We start from the raw sequence: 21,836 nt of genomic DNA on the forward strand, positions 1-21,836 counted from the left end.
GTCCAGTAAGACACCGCAACATCAGAGGAAAAACTAAAGTACATTTATTCTCGACAGCATTGCACGCGCTATAGTGTTACTGATGAAGACCACAAGACTTGTAATGCTAAAAACTTCTAGATACGTCTCGTAGCAGGAGGCGATCAGAATCTACAAACGCCGATGGCAAAGGTGCGCTCTACCTCAAAACCTTGATTTTTCTCTTTAGGTATCCGTCGCGGCGGCAGAACGATTTAGACTGGTATCAATGGCATTTGTTTTTAGTCTTCTGATTCAATACACCCCCCCTCTTTTTACCAAAAAAGACAAGGACGGTTCAGATCACTCCGTACCCCTTCATAAAAAAGGGTACGATGGGCATTAAACAATATTTCCTTCTCTCCTTTCTGCCTGGCTCCGAACAACACTCTGTGTTTTTTATTTTGCCGGAGATTGCACCATTGGATCGTCACCAAATTTCACGAGATAGTAGTACACAAATTCCGCACAATCCTACCGAAATGATCGGCGAAACATTTCTTGAGTCAGCAGGAAACAGGCGAACAAATCGGATGTTCGTGCTGTCCTGCAAGGGCGCGAGAAATCCAAACAGCACTCGGTGATTTGAAGTTTTCCGGAGATTCCACTGTTGGATCGCAATGAAATTTCATATTGTAGCAGTAGACACAATTCCGCACAATCTCACCAAAGGGATCAGCAAAACCTTTCTTGAGGCAGCGGGAACCATGCGAACAAGTTGGATGTTCGTGATGTCCCACACGGTCGTGAGAAATCCAAACAATACTCGGTGTTTTGAAATTTTCCGGCGATTCCACCATTGAATCGTGATGACATTTTACATTGTGGTAATAGACAAAATTCCGCCCAATCCCACCGAAGGGATCGTCGAAACAATGCTTGAATCAGCAGGAAACCCGCGAACAATTCAGACACTCTTGCTCCGTACGGCTGCGAGAAATCGGAACAACACTCGGTATTTTGAAATTGGCCGGAGATTTCACCATTGGATTGTGATGAAATTTCACAACATCATGGTATACACAATTCCGCACAATCCCACCGCAGGGATCGCCGAAAAAATTCCTGAGACGACAGATACCTTGCGAGAGAGAAAGGAGGCAGGAGGAAAAAAAAGGCGACAAAAGAACTAGAGGAAGAAGGAAAATCATGAAAAAACCATCATAACCTTTAGAGTTTGGAGAGAGGATGTATTGAATCAGCCCTCTTGTTTTGTTTTTAAAGAGAATCAATGACCGGATTTCTACCGACCAATCGCATGGACGAACGAGGGCCTATCGGCCCATGCACAACTTTAATCTCCTACATAGTCGGCTCATTAGACCGCTAGGCTCTTCTGGATACAACAGAGGCTCATCGCAAAGGAAAAAGAACAGCGAGAAAGAGGTTGTTCCATACTTCCATTGCACGGCACGGACCACTGGACCAGAGACCAGACTATTCTTCTGTCTCCGTTAGCATTGGAGCCTCCGTGCTCCCTGCTCACTGTGCTTTACAATTCCTGCAAACTTCCACAACGTGGTGATCGCTTTGTGCATTCCAAACTGGCCCAATGGATACATCCCTGAAAAGGATGAACAAACAAGCGCTGAAGCGCATGACCGTGACTGGACGGATCTTTGTCCATCTACCAGCTGGCCAGCATCGTATCCGGCCACTTTGGGTCCCGTTCGTAGTAATTTCCGAACGTCATCCGTTGACTCCATGCTGGACCGACGTCGTCGCAGATGGCGTCACACTTGAGGCGATAACACGGCAACTCGTTTTGGTTTGGTCGATGCTTTGGAAGCACGGCAATGCTATCGTCTTTGATGGAGCTAGTCCGGATGTGGCGCGTGTTTTCCGGTCAATTGTGGAGGAATGTAGGCTTTAAAGGAGTGCCGGGCTCTTCAAGTGTCAAGAGGATCACAGTACAGTGGGTAATATGTGGAGTAGACATGAGTAATCTTCTTATAACAATGCTCTGCAGTATTCCTTCTTCTATATATGGTATATATGGTACATCCGCTCGATGTATTCTAGAAAACAAAGAAGAAACAAAAGTGCTCCTCGACTTATTTAGACATGACATACTGCTAATAAAGCTGTAGTGCGGATGTGTGGTCGGTGGAGGTGAAAGCGCACGTACGTAGGTGGCCAGCTCATCGATCGGTCTCCAGTGCTACTCGCAGCCTCGCTTAACTGATTGGTAGGTGTATATATGTAGCACTAGGAGACGTGCCGCGGCTCTTAATTGCCACCGACGACCGATCTGAATCCTGTCCGGACCGAGCGCCGGTTTAATTTACTCTGCGCTAGACGGAAGGGATCCATTTTTTGGCTACAGTACATGTTTTTCCCACCCTTCTTTTTGGGTATTTCCGTAAGAAATGCTGTATGGTGGTGCATGAAGCATGGAATAAGCACGTTTTGATTACAGCCTATTTTGATTCAAGAAAGAGAAAAACGCCTGATAGACTGATAGCGATACATGTTTGGGACACAGAAATTAACGCCTGATAATGATAGATGTTTATTCCATATATAGTTGGCTTACACGCTCGTGATCATGTCACGTACTCGACCGGTTCTGATGCCTGAAATAGGATGCCAACACGGCAACACCGACCAAACAAAGTGCATTTGCCTTGTCTGCTTCGTTCTCGTTCTAGATTCATGCCACTTCTCTTTACGGCTTTACGGCGGCGTGTCGTTGCTGCCCTTGGGCATTTCCCTTGACTTGGCGTCGAAGCAGCAGTCAATATCTTCGATGACGACGATGGACTTGTTGGGCATGTCGATGAGCAGACTCTGCAGCGCCGAGTTGCCGTGCACCTTGGAGAGATCGAGGTCGTAGAGGTTGAAGCGTAGGTAGTTGGCCATGGCGGCGACGAGGCTTGACTTGCCGGTGCCGGGCGGGCCGTAGAGCAGGTACCCGCGCTTCCACGCCTTGCCGATCCGCTGGTAGTATTCCTTCCGCTTCAGGAACCGGTCCACGTCGTCGATCACGGCCTGCTTCAGCGACAGGTCCATCGCGAGCGTGTCGAAGGTGGCCGGGTGCTGGTGGTTGACGCCGCCGTTCCAATGCCAGTCCGTGTTCATGAAGATCTTGAGCGCGCGGTCCCGACGCTGCAGCTGCTCCGCGGTGGACACGATGAAGGGCACGTACCCGTGGAGCGCCGTGTCCGTGTGCCGTGCGTCGAAGCTGAGCTCCAGCGACTCCGGCTCTGCTGCCTGCTGGCTCTTATTGCTCTCGTTGTACGTCCACACGAACACGACGCCGTCGAAGGTGTCGGTGGTCGAGCCTCCGTCCTCCATGGAAAGGCGCGTGCTCCAGCTGCTGCTGCCGCTCCCGTCGTCTTCCGCCGTGCTGCGGCAGCGCGCGAGGCGGACCCGGCGCGTGCTTCGCGGGTCGATCTTGGTGGCCAGGTATGCCAGCGCCGTGTCGAAGAGGTGGTTCTCGGCGCTGTACCCAGTACCCGACCTGGTGGCGGATGATGACCGTGTTGGTCTCCTGCGCCTTGTCGCCGGAGGCGGCGGCGCCACCGAGGCGCGCGCGGAGGAACTCTGCTCCCCAGCGCACCGCGGCGCGCAGCTCGTCGGGCGCGAGCTCCCGGGCCATGCCGCGCAACAGCATGGAGTACGCCGCTACCGTGGTGGCCGCCTTCTTGTACACGTCCATCACCCTCTTTCCCTCCGGCGACGACGGGACGATGGCCAGTGGCAACTGATCCATGGCTACACAGACTTAGCTACTACGCACCGGAGTCCTGCACGCTACACGCTACGCTCACGGCACTGATCTAATGCTCTGTGCTAAGCCGCAAAGTATTTCCTGTGTGTATCCGTATTTATGTGCACAACGCACAGCGACATCTCACCGGACGGTGCGTACTTAGCGGCCAAGTAAATCCCGAAACAGATTCCTCTTTAAACAGATTTTTTTTTACAAAGGAAGATAGTTAATGATGAGCTAATTAGGAGGTTTCATATGATTTTTTTTTAAAGAAGGTTGCAACACCACCATCCACGGCCCAACGTCTAAATCTGGAGGCCACTGAGTCACAACCGGTCAAACTAATTCACAGCGTGTGCCGTATGTGCACCCTCCGGAATCAGTCGCCACCGTCTTCCACCAACCCATATTTAGGACAGAGAACAACGCATTGAATTTGCCAGGCCTGACAATGGCGACGCAAACAAGAGCCAGAACAGCAAGCACCCAGGCACCGACCAAGATCCCCTCATCCGCAGTTTTAGAGTTCCCCCAACGGCGACCCCAAGAGGAAGACCGATGCCACCAGCGCCGCTACCACCCAGTTCGAGGACTTAGGGTTTTCACTCGGGTACCTAGAGCGGGAGTGGTGTGGGCGTACATCTATAACGTCTCATGGAAGGATAGAGAGGCATCCACGGACGTCACCCCTGTCGTGGACGGGAAAGCAGACCAAGGGTTTCCCTCGGTACAGAACCCGTACCACTGGCACGAGACTTCACCAAAGCTGAAGAAGTGCTGACACAGATCGGGGTGACGATGAACCACAATGGCCGCACCCGGATTGAGTCAGCCCCGCCCCTCCGAAAACTTGGCCCGGCAGGCTGCCGACACTGCCAAGACAGCCGCCGCCACCAGAGACCGCCATGGACGTCGCGCGCCTGGCGCCGCCACTGGGAAGACGTGCCTCCACGTAATCCCCTACCACCAAGAACCGCCGTCTGGCTAGGACCCGCCGCTGCTGACGCTGCAAGGGCTTGGCCCGGCATCGCGAGCCGGTGGCGGCGAGGAAGGAGGATGGAAGTGTGGTGTCCGGTTTTTTCGGATCTAGAGGAAGGAGTCTCGGGGAATGTGTTTTCGGATCTTGAGGCAGGACCTTGGTGTAGGGACTAATTATCCAACAACCTCCCAGGATTCAGAAAAGTGTTGCCAGGAAAAGGGGGGTGCACTAGCGACCAGCTTTTCTTCTATACAGCTCCAGGAGGTTTGATATGATAGGGCCATTCACGCTAAGGAGCATCTATAGATGAGAGTGGACGTGACAACATTAGTTCACTTACACACTAATCATTATGGGTACTAATCTTAATTACAATAATATTCAGTACTCCCTTGGTTCCTTTTCAGTTTTCTAAGAAGATGTTCTATCTCTGGCGTAACTCTGTAGGTAATAAAACTAATTTATAAATGTTGGTAGATTTCTTATAAACTTGACAAACTTTAAAAGGCTTGACTTAAGACAAAACTAAAATATCTTACAAAAAGAAATGAAAGAAGCATAAAACCCTCCTGCCTCTGCATCAAAATGACGCACGCAATCCTTTTGATTAAATTATTTAACAAACCACATTATTATTTTAGCACATATAGAAATGATAAGTGAGCTTATCTCATGAAATAGGAATTAGCACCTTGCATCTTACAGTCATCTGAAAACTGCAGCATACCACATTATTATTTTTGCACCACTTATCCCCTAATATACAGATTACTAGTGGAGTGCCCGTGCTTTGCTACGGATTACAAATTCGCCACCAAAATTTATTCCAAAATGAACAAGGATGAAACAAACAATGTTGAAAATAATCAATGGTAAATTGATATCAAGTGTCAAGTGTGTTTATCATAAATTGCTACAGTTTTTAACGTTTTGTTTCTTGGATTGTGCTTCAGCTCCTGGCAGACACAAAAGTAAACAAGATAGTAAGGATATAAAAGGGTCCTAGTACTGCTAGCAAACACATTGCACACTGAGATTAAACGTTTTTATTCACAAGCTGGGATAAATGAGAACAAGCATCATCAAATAGATTTAATCCAGCATATAATAGTTTAAGCATCGACGACTGAGCACCTTCAAAATGCACAGAACTATTACTTAATAATGTTGAAAATAATGCAATGATCTCCGAATGATCAATTCATATCTCAATACCAAGGATTAAACACAATATCACCAAGTCCATAACTCAAGATAATTCACACGGGCAAGTAAAATATAAAAACTCTCAACGAAATATGTCTACCTCTTGAGTAGACTCTCTTAAATCCCTACATGCAAAAAGAAAAGAAAACTAATCAATCTCATACAGATGATACACCCACATCAAAGGAAGAAAGATGATATATTTGCACCATAAATCTAGAACCGGCTCAAGCGGCACAACTTATTAGCCTCCATAAGAATGATAAAGTTGATTCTGAAACATGGTAGCTCGTGAAAATCTGGTCCTGGTCATACTGAGCATATAGAAGCATAATTCATTTTAGATAGAGTGTATCTAGCTTGTTCTCCGGAGAGATTCTGAGATGCAAATGACTTCAACTTTGGGTGAAGTGTAACCATATGGAAATCTGCAGTTTCCTGTAGAAGGGAACATGATTTTCATTCCAGTAGAGACATTTACGTAATCTCCAAACAGGACTCCTGCATCCATAATTTTAGTACTGCAATTAACTAATTTGCAGGCATCAGTTACATAATCGATACTCTGTGATCATTGCAGGCCTGGTACGTGTTCAACCTGTTCAGATTGTACACAGAGCCTTTCACTTTAAGCGAATGTCTGTTATTGTCCGTATCCAGAAGAACTTTTATGCTTTCATAAAGGTAAGGTCTGGGAGATTAAATAGAGAGGAAGGGGGTGATGGGAACGAGACCGGCAAAGGGAAGATAGGACACTGGAGGAGCTTGGTGATTTCTGGCAGGGGAAGGATCGAACTTCCGGCGAGTCTGCGTCTCGGGCGGACGAAGTTTCCGGCTGTCAACAAGGTCCGAGGAGCCGGTGCTGAAGATGAAGTCCTTGGGAAAGTCGTGCCTGTTGAAGGTGTGTCGCCATGGACGCTAATGCACGCTAGCAGTAGGGTAACGCCGGATCGGGAAGGAGGCGAGAGAAAAGGAGGGGGGCTGCCACAAGCACGCCAACGCGACGGCGGCGACCAACAGGTGGAGCCCTACTCGGGCGCCGGCGACTTCGCCAGCATCATGGCCGTCATCCTCGCGTGCCTCCTCGCCGCGCTCGCCCTCGCCGCCGTCAGGTACCTGCTCCGCCGCCGGCACAACCTCCAGAGGCACGGCGATAGCGCTGGTTGGGGAGAGAAAGCAGGGGTACTGTCGGACTGGAGAGGTGCCGAACAGGAGTGGGGCGGCGCGCCGGAACAAAGGATGGAGCGGCGGCGCTGATCTGGAGGCACTGGATCGGGAAGGATGGGAGAAACGCAGGGGAATGCTAATCTGGCGGTGGCGTGGAGAGGGAGACGCGGGGCTGGCGGAGGGAGGCGAAGAATAAAAGACAGGAAAAAAACGCTTCAGAAAAGAAGAAAAACCAAAACAAATCGGCGGTGGCACATGGACGAGCGGGCGTGCGGAAGCAAGACATACGGCCGTAACCGTATCATCACCACCAATTTCAATTTAATATATTAGTACAATGCCCGTGCGTTGCTACGGTCTCTTAAACATATCCACACGAAAATTGTTAGGTTGATTAGCCAAACGTAGTTGATGGTTGTTTATGTATGTGTCTGATTGGTAGATGCATGTGTGCATGTCTGTTGTAGATCGATTAGATCGATTCCTATTCAATTCCGTATATATTCGTGTGCAACGCACGGTCATGTATGTATCATATTCGTGTTGTATTAGATGTACGCATGGATTGATTAGTGCAATCGATTACATCAATTTGTTTACAGGTTGTGTGTGTAGTTATATAAAGATTGATCTGGACCGTGCGCTGTGGGTTGAGGCTTGACAAAGGGATGGCGGTGGCAGCCGACAGGAGAGATGGCAAAATTGCAGGAAAGCCCGGTTTTTGTCAAAAATCCCAGTTCCGTCCGACTACGGGTTGAGTTTTTTAGAAAAAAAAAGTTAAATTGAAAAATTGATAAACGGACGACAACCAAGAAAACACTCCTTCTTTTATTATTAGGTGTAGATTGATAGATTATTGCTCGTTACCCTAGGACATCTATGAATAGAGTAATTAGCCAAGCCACATCTAAAAGACTAATCAACGTGGTATCTTAGGTCTTAACTTGGGTCTGACTGAAGTCACACCTAGACAATGTCTTAGATCCTCCTTCGATCACTCTAACACTGTAGTAGTAAACATCTAGACAATGTCTTAAAACCATGGGCCAAGCCATCAAATCTTCGTCCACTAATTAGGATATATATGGCAGGTTGTTAACGCATTTTTATGTAGTCTGCCCGATGGCATTCACAATTAACAAAAGTGTTGTATTATTTCAGATAACTTTTTTCGGGGGATTAAGGGCAGCATACACTGCTCCCGATTTCATTTAATGAAACAAAACTAAAAAGGTTCAGGAGTTCAAACAGCAAAAAAAAGGATGTCCCATAGGTCTTTCAGGTCACGGCTGGCCCTCTCAAAAGCACTCGAGCCAAAATGACAGTAGAGGATAAAGTACAGTAGTTCAAACAAAACCATTGTCCAACAACTTGCAAGATCGCCAGCCGTGACGTTTGCTCAGAATCTCCTTCACCACCAACTGCAGCATCTTATTCTCTCATTGACCTCAGATTTCTGCAAACCAACCCAGTATACAATCCCATGGCACATAGAGAAAACTAGAAGCAGGATCCGAAGGGAAAATGAATTGAAAACAAGCTAAATTCCTAGCTTTCCAAATTGACCAGCAAAGAGCAGCAATACCAATAACTAAAAAAAAAATTATATTTCAGAAAAATTTCTATTTCAAATGAAAATAAAAAAAATTGTACGAAAGAATAATAGTAGCGCAAGTTTACAATATATCCTTTTCTGCTACTGTCCTATTTAATTCTTGTCCTCTGCCTCATTTGCCTTCCGTCTCTTTTGTTGCAGGAATTCCGTCAGCACTCGCATCGCAGCGTCCACGTCCTCACTCCGGAGCAGCATCTCGGACACCTCGGCCGGCGTCACCTCCACCACTGCAAGCAGTTCCTGTATCTCCGGAAACAGAGCGTGGTCGTCGATGAGGTGGTAGTTCCGGGCCAGCGTCCTGAATGCTTCCCAACCACAGTGGCCCATGTAGACGTGCATGTCCATGCGCCCGGGCCGCAGCAGTGCCGGGTCGAGCCGGTCCTTGTAGTTGGTGGTCAAGAGGATGATGCGTTCCTCGCCGCTCGTCGACCACAGCCCGTCAATGAAATTTAGCAGTCCAGACAGTGTTATCTTGCGATCATTGTAACCTCCTGGTCTCGCATGGTACGCTCGGGCATACTCGTCTTCGTCGTCTAGCTCCTCCTCGTCTGTGTAGTCCTTGGCCTGATCCGATACCTTGCGGTCTTCCCTCGACATGGTGTCGAAGCTGCAGTCGATGTCCTCGATGACGAGGACGGACTTGTTGGGCATGTCGATGAGGAGCCTCTGCAGCGTGGAGTTGTCGTACACCCCGGAGAGATCGAGGTCGTAGAGGTTGAAGCGGACATAGTTGGCCATGGCGGCGACGAGGCTGGACTTGCCGGTGCCGGGCGGGCCGTAGAGCAGGTACCCGCGCTTCCACGCCTTGCCGATCCGCTGGTAGTACTCCTTCCGCTTCAGGAACCGGTCGAGGTCGTCGATGACGGCCTGCTTGATGGCCGGGTCCATGGCGAGCGTGTTGAACGTGGCCGGGTGGTGGTGGTTGATGCCTTTCCAGCCACCGCCGCTGTTGAGGAAGATCTTGAGCGCGCGTGCCCTCTGCCGCAGCTCCTCCGCCCTGGCCATGACGAAGGGCACGTACTTCTCCAGCGCGGTTTCCGTGTGCTCCGCGTCGAAGCTGAGCTCCAGCGTCGGGCCTCCCTTGGCCCCCTTATTGCCGCCGCCTTCGCTGCCGCCGCCGCCGGCCTCGATGGAAGTCCACTTGAACTCGACGCCGTCGAAGGCGTCCGTGGTGGATCCCCCGGGCTCCATGCACAGCAGCGTGCTCCAGTTGCCGCTCGCGTCGGGCTCCTTCTTGCGGGAGCGGGACACGCAGAGCCGGGGCATGGTGCGGGGGTCGATCTTGGTGGCCAGGTACGTGAGCACGGCGTCGAACAGGTCGTTCTCGCCGTACCCTGGCCCGCCGTCCAGGTAGCGGCGGACGATGAGGGTGTGGCGCTCCTGGTCCTTGCCGCGGCCGCCGCCGAGGCGGGCGAGCACGAACGCCGCGCCCCAGCGCACCGCAACGCGCAGCTCCTCGGGGAGGAGCTCCCGCGCCATGCCGCGCGCGAGCATGGCGTACGCGGCCACCGAGGCCGCCGTGGCGAGCGCCTTCTTGTACGCGTCCACCACCTTCGCTCCGTCCGACGACGACGCCAGGCTTTTCATCGGCGACGGCAAGTGATCCATGGCGCAATTAACGTAGGGGGATAGTTCGGTAGATCGATCGATTTCGGGGGATCGCTTTATATATGTTGCCGGAGGCCTTCACTTTGTGTATTTATGTGCCCTATATATTACACTGTTGCAAATTGTAGTTGATCACCAGAGTTTGTTACAACTTACAAATAATTCCAAGACATGGGAACGTATATCTTCCAAAATAAAAACACGAGATAAAATCCAACTCTAACCCGTCGCGTTCCAGCCTCTACCCGTACGATCTGGTTAAGATATGCTACTCCTACTGCTCCGTAACAACCAAACGGCGCCACCGTAGATCGGATTGGCGTCTGTAAAATCTGGTGCGGGCGATTTAATCTGAATATAAGCATACAAGGTAAGGACTGCTGGCAACAAAACCGACGGGAACCGGAGAAACCAACAAATCGAGTTACTTAACTAATTGTCTATCTATTCTATTGTCGAGAACTTGGTAGCTATGGATTTGTTGCCAACGACGACGAGTATGGTGTCGTCGTCGTCGGAAGGGGCCAATGTGGCAGACGCGTACAAGAAGGCGCTCGGCACTGCAGCCTCCGTGACCGCGTACGCCATGCTGGCTCGCGGCATGGCACGGGAGCTCCTCCCCGACGAGCTGCGCGCCGCGGTGCGCCGGGGAGCAGAGTTCCTGCGCGCGCGCCTCGGCGCCCGCGACAAGGAGCGCAACACCCTCGTCGTCCGCCGCCAGTTCGAGAACAACGGGTACAGCGCCGGCGGCAACGACCTGTTCGACGCGTCGCGGGCGTACCTGGCCACCAAGATGGACGCGCGCGCCATGCGCCGCCTCTGCCTCTCCCGGAGCTGCATCAGGGATTCCGACGGCAGCAGCAGCTGGAACACGCTCCTGTGCATGGAGCAGGGGGTCTCCACCACCGACGTCTTCGACGGCATCGAATTCCGCTGGACGTCCATCGAGGACGGCGGCGGCAGCGACGACGGCAAAAGGCAGGGCAAGGGCGAGTCCCTGGAGCTCAGCTTCGACGCGGAGCACACGGACACCGCGCTGGAGAAGTACGTGCCTTTCATTACGTCCACGGCAGAGGAGCTGCGGCGGCGCGACCGGGCGCTCAAGATCTTCATGAACGATGGGGGCATGTGGTACGGCATCAACCACTACCACCCGGCCTCGTTCGACACGGTCGCCATGGATCCGGCTCTGAAGAAAGCCATCGTCGACGACCTCGACCGGTTCCTGAAGCGGAAAGAGTACTACCGGCGGATCGGCAAGGCGTGGAAGCGCGGGTACCTGCTCTACGGCCGGCCCGGCACCGGCAAGTCCAGTCTGGTCGCCGCCATGGCCAACTACCTCCGTTTCAACCTATACGACCTCGATCTCTCTGGGGTGTACAACAACTCGGCGCTGCAGAGGATTCTTATCGACATGCCCAACAAGTCCATCCTCGTCATCGAAGATATCGACTGTAGCTTCGACACCATGTCAAGGGAGGATCGCAAGGCAGCTGAGACGGACGACATGGAGTACCAGATGGACGCCAACCGGCAGGGAGGTTCCCAGGAGAATAAGTTATCTCTGTCCGGGCTGCTCAACTTCATCGACGGGTTGTGGTCGACCTGCGGCGAGGAGCGCATCATCGTGTTCACAACCAACTACAAGGACCGGCTCGACCCGGCGTTGCTACGGCCGGGGCGCATGGACATGCACGTCTACATGGGCCACTGTGGCTGGGATGCGTTCAAGATGCTGGCCCGAAACTACCACCTCGTCGACGAGCACGCTCTGTTCCCGGAGATACAGGAACTGCTTGCAGTGGTGGAGGTGACGCCGGCTGAGGTGTCTGAGATGCTGTTACGGAGCGAGGACGTCGACGCTGCGATGCGATTGCTCACGGAATTTCTCCAGCAAAGGAGGCAGATGACAACAACAATGTGCGTGGGAGGTAGTAGCATAGACGAACCATGATACGTGCCGCTGCTCATGGACGCACGGGTTTTCGTGGGCTTTTGGTACGACCGGTAATGGATTAGAGTTATTCAGCTGGTTTGGACGGGCTAAAAGACACGAAGTGTCCTACTTTTTTTTTAAGAATACGGCACTTTATTGATTATGAAACATCGAACATGGTTTCATTACCGGCCCCGGTATATATAGGCATGTTTCGAACCGTTGGATTTCCTCTGAAATCCGTGCGCCAGAGCTTTATTCCCTTGCTCCCCACGTGTTGTGCTCTGCCGCACGGATCTCATAGCAAATCCAACGGTTCGGAATGTGTCGGTATATACGGGTCAGGGTAAAAAAGAGTTTACCATGAAACATCATTATAAAGAGTCTCGGATACATTCCGGATGGAAGACGTAAAAACACTAGAAACAAATTGTTCAGCATAGCAAGCTAAAACATGTGTCTTACTTATGCTTGTAGCATTACATGCTGATTTTTTACTTTCTTTATATGTGTGTATCCATTGATGCCGGAGTTTAACCTCTTTTTGCCGCTACACATCTAGATGTCGTCGAACCCTAAAGCAACAACTCGTGGAATATATGTTCCAACGTGCATCTAACCATACTTTGTATTTTAATCAAGATTATTCTAGGTAAGATGTTTCTTTACAAAAGATTCTTCTGGATAACTATAGTTGAAAAATGAAATAACCATGCATGCGCAAGGATCTCCATGAGAAATATGACGGCATCTAGAGGTCCCTTAGCTTACCCTAACATTTCCGAGAAGTCAATGGTGTAGTTTTAGTGTTCTCTAATTCTATCTTTTGAGGAAAATAGGACAGAGAATCCTACCATATCAATCAGAGAAGTGCATTTACAAAAACTTACAAAAAATCTTCAGTACAATTCCCTATCATGGATATTGGTCATGATTCATGACAATGTTTGGATACTACTCCCTCCGATCCATATTACTTGTCGAAATATTACATGTATCTAGACACTTTTTAGGCATAGATACATCCATATTTGAGCAAATTTGAGACAATTAATATGAATCGGAGGGAGTACCTAAAGTTGATCCTACCACAAAAAAATATTGTGGCAAAAAATTAGGAAAAATTATTCAGTTTCATTAGTAGACAACTTTTGGCAAACCAATATTTCCAAGTCTGGTTCACTCTTTTTGCCAACTTTGGCCAACATGTCATCCAAATTCACTGCGTACTCAACATTAACAGTTTGTTAATCTCCGCCAACAAATACTTTTGGCTTCTCACCGTAAAATGTCCACGTCTAGTGAAACCCTTAGTCAGCAAATGAATGCCAAATTCCTCTTTCATTTCCAACATAGCCGTGTTACCACACTCATGACATGGGCGACACATGCTCATCTTTCTCTTCCTCGACATAACTTCATCAAGCCCTTTCTAGATGGAAGACATGCTTCCAGGCGCACGACGCGGCTTTTGGCGAGGCGGGACGAGAGGCACGAGGGCTCCTCAGCTCGGCTCTTGGTAGGCGAGGAGGTCGTGCAGGCATGCTCACAGCTTCAGGCTGACAAGGGCTCCGGTTGTACAGAGCACGGGACGAGATGGCACATGAGAGATGTGTGTGGCATGACCGCTCAGGCATAGCATGAGCTAGGACATTGGAGACTTCAAGGCTTGGTTGTTTCGTGTGTCTTGTACATGCGAGGGCAACGTGTGGAGGCATGAAGCTTCAGGCTCCCGCCACGCCGATGGCTGACAGACACAGTCGTGTGACATCAACCAGTTAGACCATCGAGTGCTTCAGGGCTCGCCTGTGGTGCCATATTGTGGGAACGAGCCAAGTTATGTTGGTGGTCTTCTTTTGCCCGGCATGCTCATATGAGCGTCGTGCCCAGTTCCTGTTTGTTCAAAGTCGCAAAGGCGTTGTATATTGCTGATCATGTGCGAGGATCAACAAGTAATTACACAAGATACCTTTTCTCTTAGAGCACTTGTGCTGACAACGTGTTGTAAAACTCTAGTCGTTCTACGTTTGCTCGTTAATCACCACATCCACGGGATATAGGAGGAAATTTATACCTATTTATTGTTTTGTCGTGCACTATAATCTTAAAAAAATTGTGTGTCTATATATGTCTTTCCTCTTGTCTTCTATAGAACATAATGGCGAGTGTTGCGGCGCCCGGCCTTATAGTTCAGAAGAAAAGGTTTGATTGTAATAGGATGCTTCAGTGGGTGTAGAAATTGTAATGACAAATGCATTTGGAATGGAAATTATATTGTATTGAGTAACATGCCATTATATATGGATTTGAGAAGTAAGATAAGCACCATGGGAATAAACTGCTATCATATGTTTTGCATGTAGAGGTAAAGAATGGAAGCATTTTATTCAGTTGGCAGACTGGTTTTCTCATGAAAGTTGACGGTGCTCTCAAATATCTTTTGTTCAATCCATTCATGCAGACAGTTTGTTGCATGAATCATATATGTGTGAGTAAAGTCGACATAGTTCGTAGGTAGGGTACCAAGTGCGCTTTCACATATGTTGCTTATTGATTCTTCAGCTAACTCCGTGTCATTTAGTAGTACTTTCCATCCTTCCTTGTAATGTTTGGTCAGTACTGTAGTTTGTTCTTCTAATTTATTTTGAAGATAACTGCTCTTGATCTTCAATTTTTCTTTATGGTGATCATTCATAGTCTTCTCAGAAAAATTCATGTCATCAATTTGAAACATGTATTCTTTTTTCAGTACCTCTATGAGAGCTGTTGCTGCAGCTTCCTCTGCATCCATCTTATTGTTAGCCCGTGCTATATATCCTGATTAAGATGTCACCAACGGGTATCACACACCAATGGATATCACGCAAGAAATCATGCAGAAAAATATATACACAGAAGTATGAACTAATGAATATCACAATTTCATAGTTGCAGGAAATAAACCAGGGACATTAAAAAATAATTTTTTTTAACAAAGATGGATGCAAAGAAGCGCAAGCTAACCTGAGCAGGAGCCATTTGCAAGCTTGGAAGTCACGGAAGCTTTTGGAAGCCGATCGGTAGCAATTTCCCCAAAACTAACTGCAATAACAGTAACAAAAGAATGAAGCATACAAATAGCTACCATACCAAGACAAAATTAAGCTGCCATCTGTCTATAGGAAAAAAGGAAGAACCTACCTAGGCAACAAACATGGCTGCCGGCAGGGGAAGTGGAAGAAACGGGATTAGCAAAGATGCAGAAAAGGTATAAATAGAAGGGATAACCAAAGAGTCTACCTAGGCAGCACCCACTCGGATTTCAGTCCAATAATGATAAATGTGTATTACACTAAATAAGTAAGTAATGGTAATGGAGGAGGAGAATGGAAGCTCATGGAATTCCTCCAACAAAGGAGACGGGCAGCAAAAGAGGCTGATGACAAGAACAACGTCGCACTGTAGGTAGCTGAGAGCATGAGACAGAACCATTGTACCGATGCTCCACCTTAATGAAGAAGAACCCGAAAGCAATAACATTAAACGCGGTTACCATCGTAACCACAGATTTACCAAATGGAGACCGCGTAAATTTAAATCAAAAATTTGAATTCAAATTTCTTCTACAGCAAATATATATCTTTTTTTGAAAATGGAAGCTTTTTATTCATCTCAAAGCTATATCAAGCATCCAATGAAAGAGTATCATACCCCCGGCCTCTGCACCGAAACACACACAGCCACACAAGTACGAAACAAAACTCAAAAATTACAATGAAAGAAAATAACTCTCTATGCATGCTCAATTCGCAGACTAGACGGCCACCCATTGTGGGTAAAAATGTCTCTGACCAATTGCTCCAAAGTGTTGCACGCCATCAAAGCCAGTTGGTGATCCACTGGTTTGAGGAGAGTAGACCAAGTGCGGAGCCAATGAGTGGACGAATAGAAGACCTGCATTGGAGAAGTTAAGTTCTTTCTATTAAAAACAATATCATTTCTGCAAAACCAAATTGCCCAACATAAAGCAGCTGCCCCAACCATGAGAAACGGTCTCAATCTTAGATTATCCCCCCCCCCCTCTAATCAGGACCCAAACATATGAGTAACATCACGAGGGGAGAAAATATTAGAAGTTATCTGGACCATTGACCACACAAAGCGAGAGACACGACACCAAAAAAAAGGTGCGTAATAGTCTCATCTTCATGACAGAACGCCCCCCCCCCCCCCCCCCCTCAAGAACCAAAGGAAAATTTTAATTTTTAAAGAAACCTTTAGTTTCCATAACCCGTCGTTGGCAATCGGGACATCAGAATGAATAAAAGCCTGGTACATCGATTTGACCGAAAACACGTCATTGAGATGCAGATTCCATCAGAACTCGTCTCATCCAGGGGATAGGTTTACATAAATAAAGCGATTAAGGAGCTTAGTCCAGGCAACCAATTTGAATCCAACAAGGCTACGCCTGAAAGACACATTTGGAGGAAAGGAAGAGGATGAGAAATAGGGGCGGATATTGCTCTCGGAGGGCACGACCCCAAGCCAAGAATCCTCTCAAAATCTCACTTGAGAGCCGTCTTTAATAGTGAACGAGCCAAAACAAAACAAAAAACCGTATGGCTTTCATCAGACCTCCCCAAAAATGACAAATATATATCTAGGTTTTGAATGCTCTATATGCATGAGTACTCTTCTAACCCAGTTGAGGTCTTGTATTCCAAGCTTCGTTATGCGCCACATCTTTGTTTTAAAATTTGGAATGACAAAAAAGAGAGGAGAACAAGCACTCAAACCTGTGATCTCGGTGACTAAACAGGGGTAGAGAAACACTACTGCACCACGAAAACGTTTGCCATAAGAATGATAACACTGAAATATATAATACTCTCTTTCATCCATAATAAGTGTTGCTTATTTAGTACTCCCTCCGTCCCATATTAAATGACTTTATATTATATGTACCTAGATTTTTTTAGACATATATTACATCTATATTTGGCAAACATGAGTCACTTAATATGAAAACAGAGGGAGTATAACTTTGAGTGTTTTTACGGTACCCTTTACTGTCAGGAGGGAGGGGTAGTGTATAATCATCCACCGTTCATTTTTTCAGGGTATTAGGTATTTTCCATTTAAAAGAATTAATAGTAAAAGCTTTTTTAATTCGTAAAGGGCATTCCTGATGGGCTTCGGCCCATTTTCTGCTTTCGCCTGACTCCGTCTAGCCGCTGCCCTCCACGCTCGTCTCCCTGGTCGCCGGCTACAGCCCTCGTCCTCCTCGCCAGCAAGCCGCTCGTGGCCCTCTACCTCCTTCCGTTGAACTTGCCGCCGGTCCTATCCCTCGTAGACCTTGCGGCGAGCCCCTCTTTTCACTCGTAAAATCGCCATGATCTCTCATGACCTGCCTGAATTCGCACGCTGGAGGACGAGCATACGGGCTCACGGAAGGCAGGCGCTTGGCTGCGACGGTCGACGGCCGGAAACCTCCCCGGCAGGTGCACGACAGCGGTGGCCGGAGACCTAGTGGACAGCCGTGTATGCGGGAGCAGGGAAGATGAAGAATGTGAACGAATGGAAGTAGAACGAGGCTGCGGGCCTGCGCCGGAGCGGGAGGCGGGGCAGAAAAATTAGGACTTTCCCAAATTACCCTCAAAACCACATACTTCCTCCGTCCAATAAAAGATGTCTCAAGTTTGTCAAAATTTGAATGTATTTAGACATGACTTAGTATATAAATACATTCAAATTTAGTCAAAGTTGAGACATCCTTTGTTGGACCGAGGGAGTACTAAATTGGGAGTATAACGGTCGCCTAATTTAGTCTAAATTCCATCAGTATACTCCCTTCGTTTCATAATTCTTGTCGAAATATTACATGCATCTAGACACTTTTTAGGAATAGATAGATCTATTTTTGGACAAATTTGAGACAAGAATTATGAAACGGAGCGAGTACATCGGTATGGACTGTTGGATCTCCACGGATGGACGGCTTCTATTCATTTCAAGGTACCGGTTGTATTCAGAGTGAATTCCATTTTTATCCTAAGTTTCACCTTTTGTCAGCTTTGACCCCGTTTAGTGAGATTACCGCTTATTGGCATCATTTAACAAAAGTTTTGCCACTGATAACCCCATTTAATAATTTGATCCTAATTAAAGCATCGTCTGTTAACTCCCTCTTCATCATATGGCTGAACCCACACCTACAAAACATTGCATATATGACGAGTCATCAGTGACGGATCGTTTGAACTCGTCACTGATGACCATCATTAGTAACGGGCCTACGATGCCCGTCACTGATGACACATCTTCAGTGACGGTCGCGTGCTCGCCCGTCACTGATGAGGTTCCAATTTCCAAGAAACGCAAGTTCGAACCGAAAACAGTGGATTGTATCTTGTACGCTATGCTAAGCAGAGCGTGGCTATAGATTCTTAGTAGTTAAATCTGAGATACCTGATATACATGTTGATACTATTATGGAATCTCGTGATGCAACATTTTTTGTTGAAAACCAGCCAACCGGACGGCTTGGCTCGAACCGGCCGGTTCACTTCCCGTTCCAAAAATACCGTTCGTTTAAGGTTTTGCTTATCTACTTGACTCGCAGACTCGGTCGTCCCTCAAATCTCTCCCCCGTCTCCCTCGGTCCCTCCCTCAGTCCCTCGTCCCGCCACCGCCGGGACGCCCCCGCCTCTCCGCCGCCACCGAGCCACCGGCCGCCTGCAGATCCAGCGCCCCCGCTGCCCAGCCTCTCCTCTCCGCCACCAGGGCCGCCCCGCCTCTCCTCTCTGCCACCAGGGCTGCCCAGCCTCTCCTCTCCGCCACCAGCGCCGCCCCGGCTCTCTGCCACCATCGCCGCCCCGAGGCTCGACTCCGGCCAGTCCAGCAAGGTAAGAAATTCTCAATTTCTCCCTCCTTCTCTGTTCTCCCTCCTCCTCTGTTCTCCCTCCTTCTGTGTTCTTCAACTTCTCTGTTCTTCAACTAAAGTGGTTCATGGATTCATCCGATTGGACCTACCAGTTCCAAAATCGCTGAGTTTCTTGCTTTGTTTCATTCATGAAGTCTCAGTTTAATTATTGCATGTATTACACTATGCTACCAGCCTTTGTGCCTGATTGTTTTTACACTTTTGTATGAGACATTGAGAGTTTGAGACTATGTGGTATGTGCTATGTGGCTGGCTATGTTCCTCATTTGATTTCTTGGAAATTATGTATGAGAATAATGAGACAAATAACTTATTGTGTGCACTGTTATTCATATTGTCATGAGATTATGCTGTTTTTTATCTTTTATTTGCAGTATTTAGTTAAAAACATATCATTTTATATATTAAAAAACCAGACCGGTTCAACCGGTGAACCGGCGGTTCGACCGGAAAAACCGGAACCGAGAGCCTCACCGGTTCGGTCACCGGTCCGGTTTTTAAAACTAGGGATGAAAGGTGTGGCTATTATCGGGGCCGTATGCCCTTACCGCGCACCACCGCCCAACATCTAAATCCGGAGGCCACGAAGGCAGGTCAAGCTAACTTCCAGCATGTGCCGTATGCGCACGCTCCAAAATTAGCAGCCACCGTCTTGGGCCAACCCATCTTCAAGACGTAGAGTGACGCATTAACGGCGATGCAAAGTAGAGCCAGACGAGCAAGTGCTCAGCCGCCGACCTAAACCTCTCACCTGCAAATCTAAATTTCCCCAAACTGCGCTGCAAAGAGGGAGAGCGACACTGTCAATGCCGCCGCCGCCCAGTCCGAGGACTTTGGGTTTTCACCCAGGAACCTAGAGCGAGGGTGGTGCAGGAGTACCTCGAAAACGCTTCATAGAAGGAGAGACGTCCAAGGACGTCACCGTTGTCGTGCTTGCCCGACCAAGGGTTTCCCCTGATATCAAACCCGCATCATTGACACAACGTCTTCTCCGAAGTCGATGAAGCGCCGACTTAGAATCGGTGGTGAAGAGGACCGCAGCTGCAACAAATAGTGGCCGCACCCACCGCAGTCGCATCGGGCCGGCTTCGCCGCCTCCAAGGACGTGGCCTGGCAGACCGCAACCATGCCACAGCCAGCTCCGCCGCCTCCATGCGGCCCGAGAAGTCCGAAATCGCCTCCAAGACTTGGCCAGGGCTGACCGCCGGTGCTGCCAGGCGAAGCCAGGACACCGCGACAAGGACTGCCGCTGGATCTGGCCCGCACCGCCGCTAGGAGGAGAGACATCATCATGCTATGCGAGCCTGCGACGGCGAGGGAGGAGGAGCGTCGAGATTTTTGGGTTTTTTGGTTCGGGGGATGGGGGAGAGAGCTTCGGGCATGGCAAGTCCCGTCACCACTACCACAGGCGTCGGACCGTTCCCTCGTGAACTCATGAATAGTATGCTAGTTTTTTGTCCAGTTTATTGTGACTACCCATGGTGCCTTTATGTATTAAGCATGGGTTACAAGTGTTCGACTCCAACACCTAACGTAGTGAAGTTAGAGTCCAACTGTAACCTTAAACATTTTCAAGAAGGCATAGTTCAGCGGTACGGTTGTTCTTTAATTTCAATTTCCGAGGAAAATAAGATAGAGCATCCTACTGTGGATCAATCAAAAAAGTGTGTACAAAAACAAAAAATTAGGGCCATCACCATCATCATGCCCGATGTCAATGACTACTTCGATATTGTTGAAGTGTATAAGTGGATTGCCTAGCTCTTTCCATGAGATTGGTCTTTTGGTTGCGTTGGCTAATGCATGAAGCTTGACATAGTATCAAAACCAAAGGTCTCAAGTTCAAGTCCTGACTTTCACAATTTATATTAAAAATTGATGTTACCCCCTCCGTCCATGTATTTGCCTCTTGAGCCTCAATATCTCTGAGTTTACACTTGTTGACTTGTCTTCTCACTCACACGTGGGAAGGGGTGTTGAAGTGTATAAGTAGATTGTCTAGCCCTTTCAAGCGCCGTCGTCTCGATCATCCCTATGGTCAAGGGGTGAGGAGTACATGTGAACCTCGATCGGCAAAAGGTTGAAACCTTAGAGCCAACAGTGGTCATGTTGCTAGCCACCATCCCATTGCACTCCTCCTAGCTCCTCTTGCTTACCGCTTTGCATTCTCTCTTATGGGACGGTCTCGTATGCATTGTTCCCTATATCAAATCGAAGTTCTCAAATTTGATTGTGGGAGCGTCTACTGCATAAACAACATAAAACTTTGTTTTGTTCCGGTTAATTTCCACCATTAGATGGGTTATATTTCACAGGTTCTAGTTGGACATATATGGTTTTTGTGCAATCTTGACTTTAAAATGTGTCTTGTGGCAGTTACAAATTCTTGGAGCCTAGATTTGCACATACTGTTTTTTTTTAAATTTCGAGTTCAAAGTTTGCAATAAACATTTTGCACATTTTGGAGTCTGAAATTGCACATGTTTTGTTCAATTGAGTTGCTGCACATTTTGGAGCCTGAAATTGCACCCCCTGTTTTTTGCAATTTTGAGTTTAAAATTTGAAATTTAGTCATTGCACATCTTGGAGTCTGGAATGGAACAATTTTTTTTTTTTGCAATTAGGAGTTTAGAAGTGTGTAATTGGTAGGTTGCACGTTTTTAGATA

General features: G+C 48.2%; 2 protein-coding genes and 1 pseudogene across 2 annotated transcripts; 1 reads left to right on the top strand and 2 right to left on the bottom strand.

The window, feature by feature from the left end:
* Nucleotides 1-2,506: 2,506 nt before the first annotated feature.
* On the bottom strand, nt 2,507-3,879 carry LOC100820979 (annotated as a pseudogene).
* A 4,914-nt stretch (nt 3,880-8,793) lies between these two features.
* Nucleotides 8,794-10,308, bottom strand: LOC100832598 (AAA-ATPase At3g50940). The gene has a single exon (XM_003560097.1). The coding sequence runs from the start codon at nt 10,306-10,308 to the stop codon at nt 8,794-8,796; it is 1,515 nt and encodes a 504-aa protein (XP_003560145.1).
* A 472-nt stretch (nt 10,309-10,780) lies between these two features.
* Nucleotides 10,781-12,262, top strand: LOC100832910 (AAA-ATPase At3g50940). The gene has a single exon (XM_003560098.2). The coding sequence runs from the start codon at nt 10,781-10,783 to the stop codon at nt 12,260-12,262; it is 1,482 nt and encodes a 493-aa protein (XP_003560146.2).
* Nucleotides 12,263-21,836: the final 9,574 nt, after the last annotated feature.

Source organism: Brachypodium distachyon, chromosome 1, assembly GCF_000005505.3.
Source record: "Brachypodium distachyon strain Bd21 chromosome 1, Brachypodium_distachyon_v3.0, whole genome shotgun sequence".
Lineage (NCBI taxonomy): Eukaryota > Viridiplantae > Streptophyta > Magnoliopsida > Poales > Poaceae > Brachypodium > Brachypodium distachyon.

Excerpts from the sequence above, each read along its gene's own strand:
- LOC100832598 (XM_003560097.1), bottom strand. The coding sequence starts at position 10,308 with ATGGATCACTTGCCGTCGCCGATGAAAAGCCTGGCGTCGTCGTCGGAC.
- LOC100832910 (XM_003560098.2), top strand. The coding sequence starts at position 10,781 with ATGGATTTGTTGCCAACGACGACGAGTATGGTGTCGTCGTCGTCGGAA.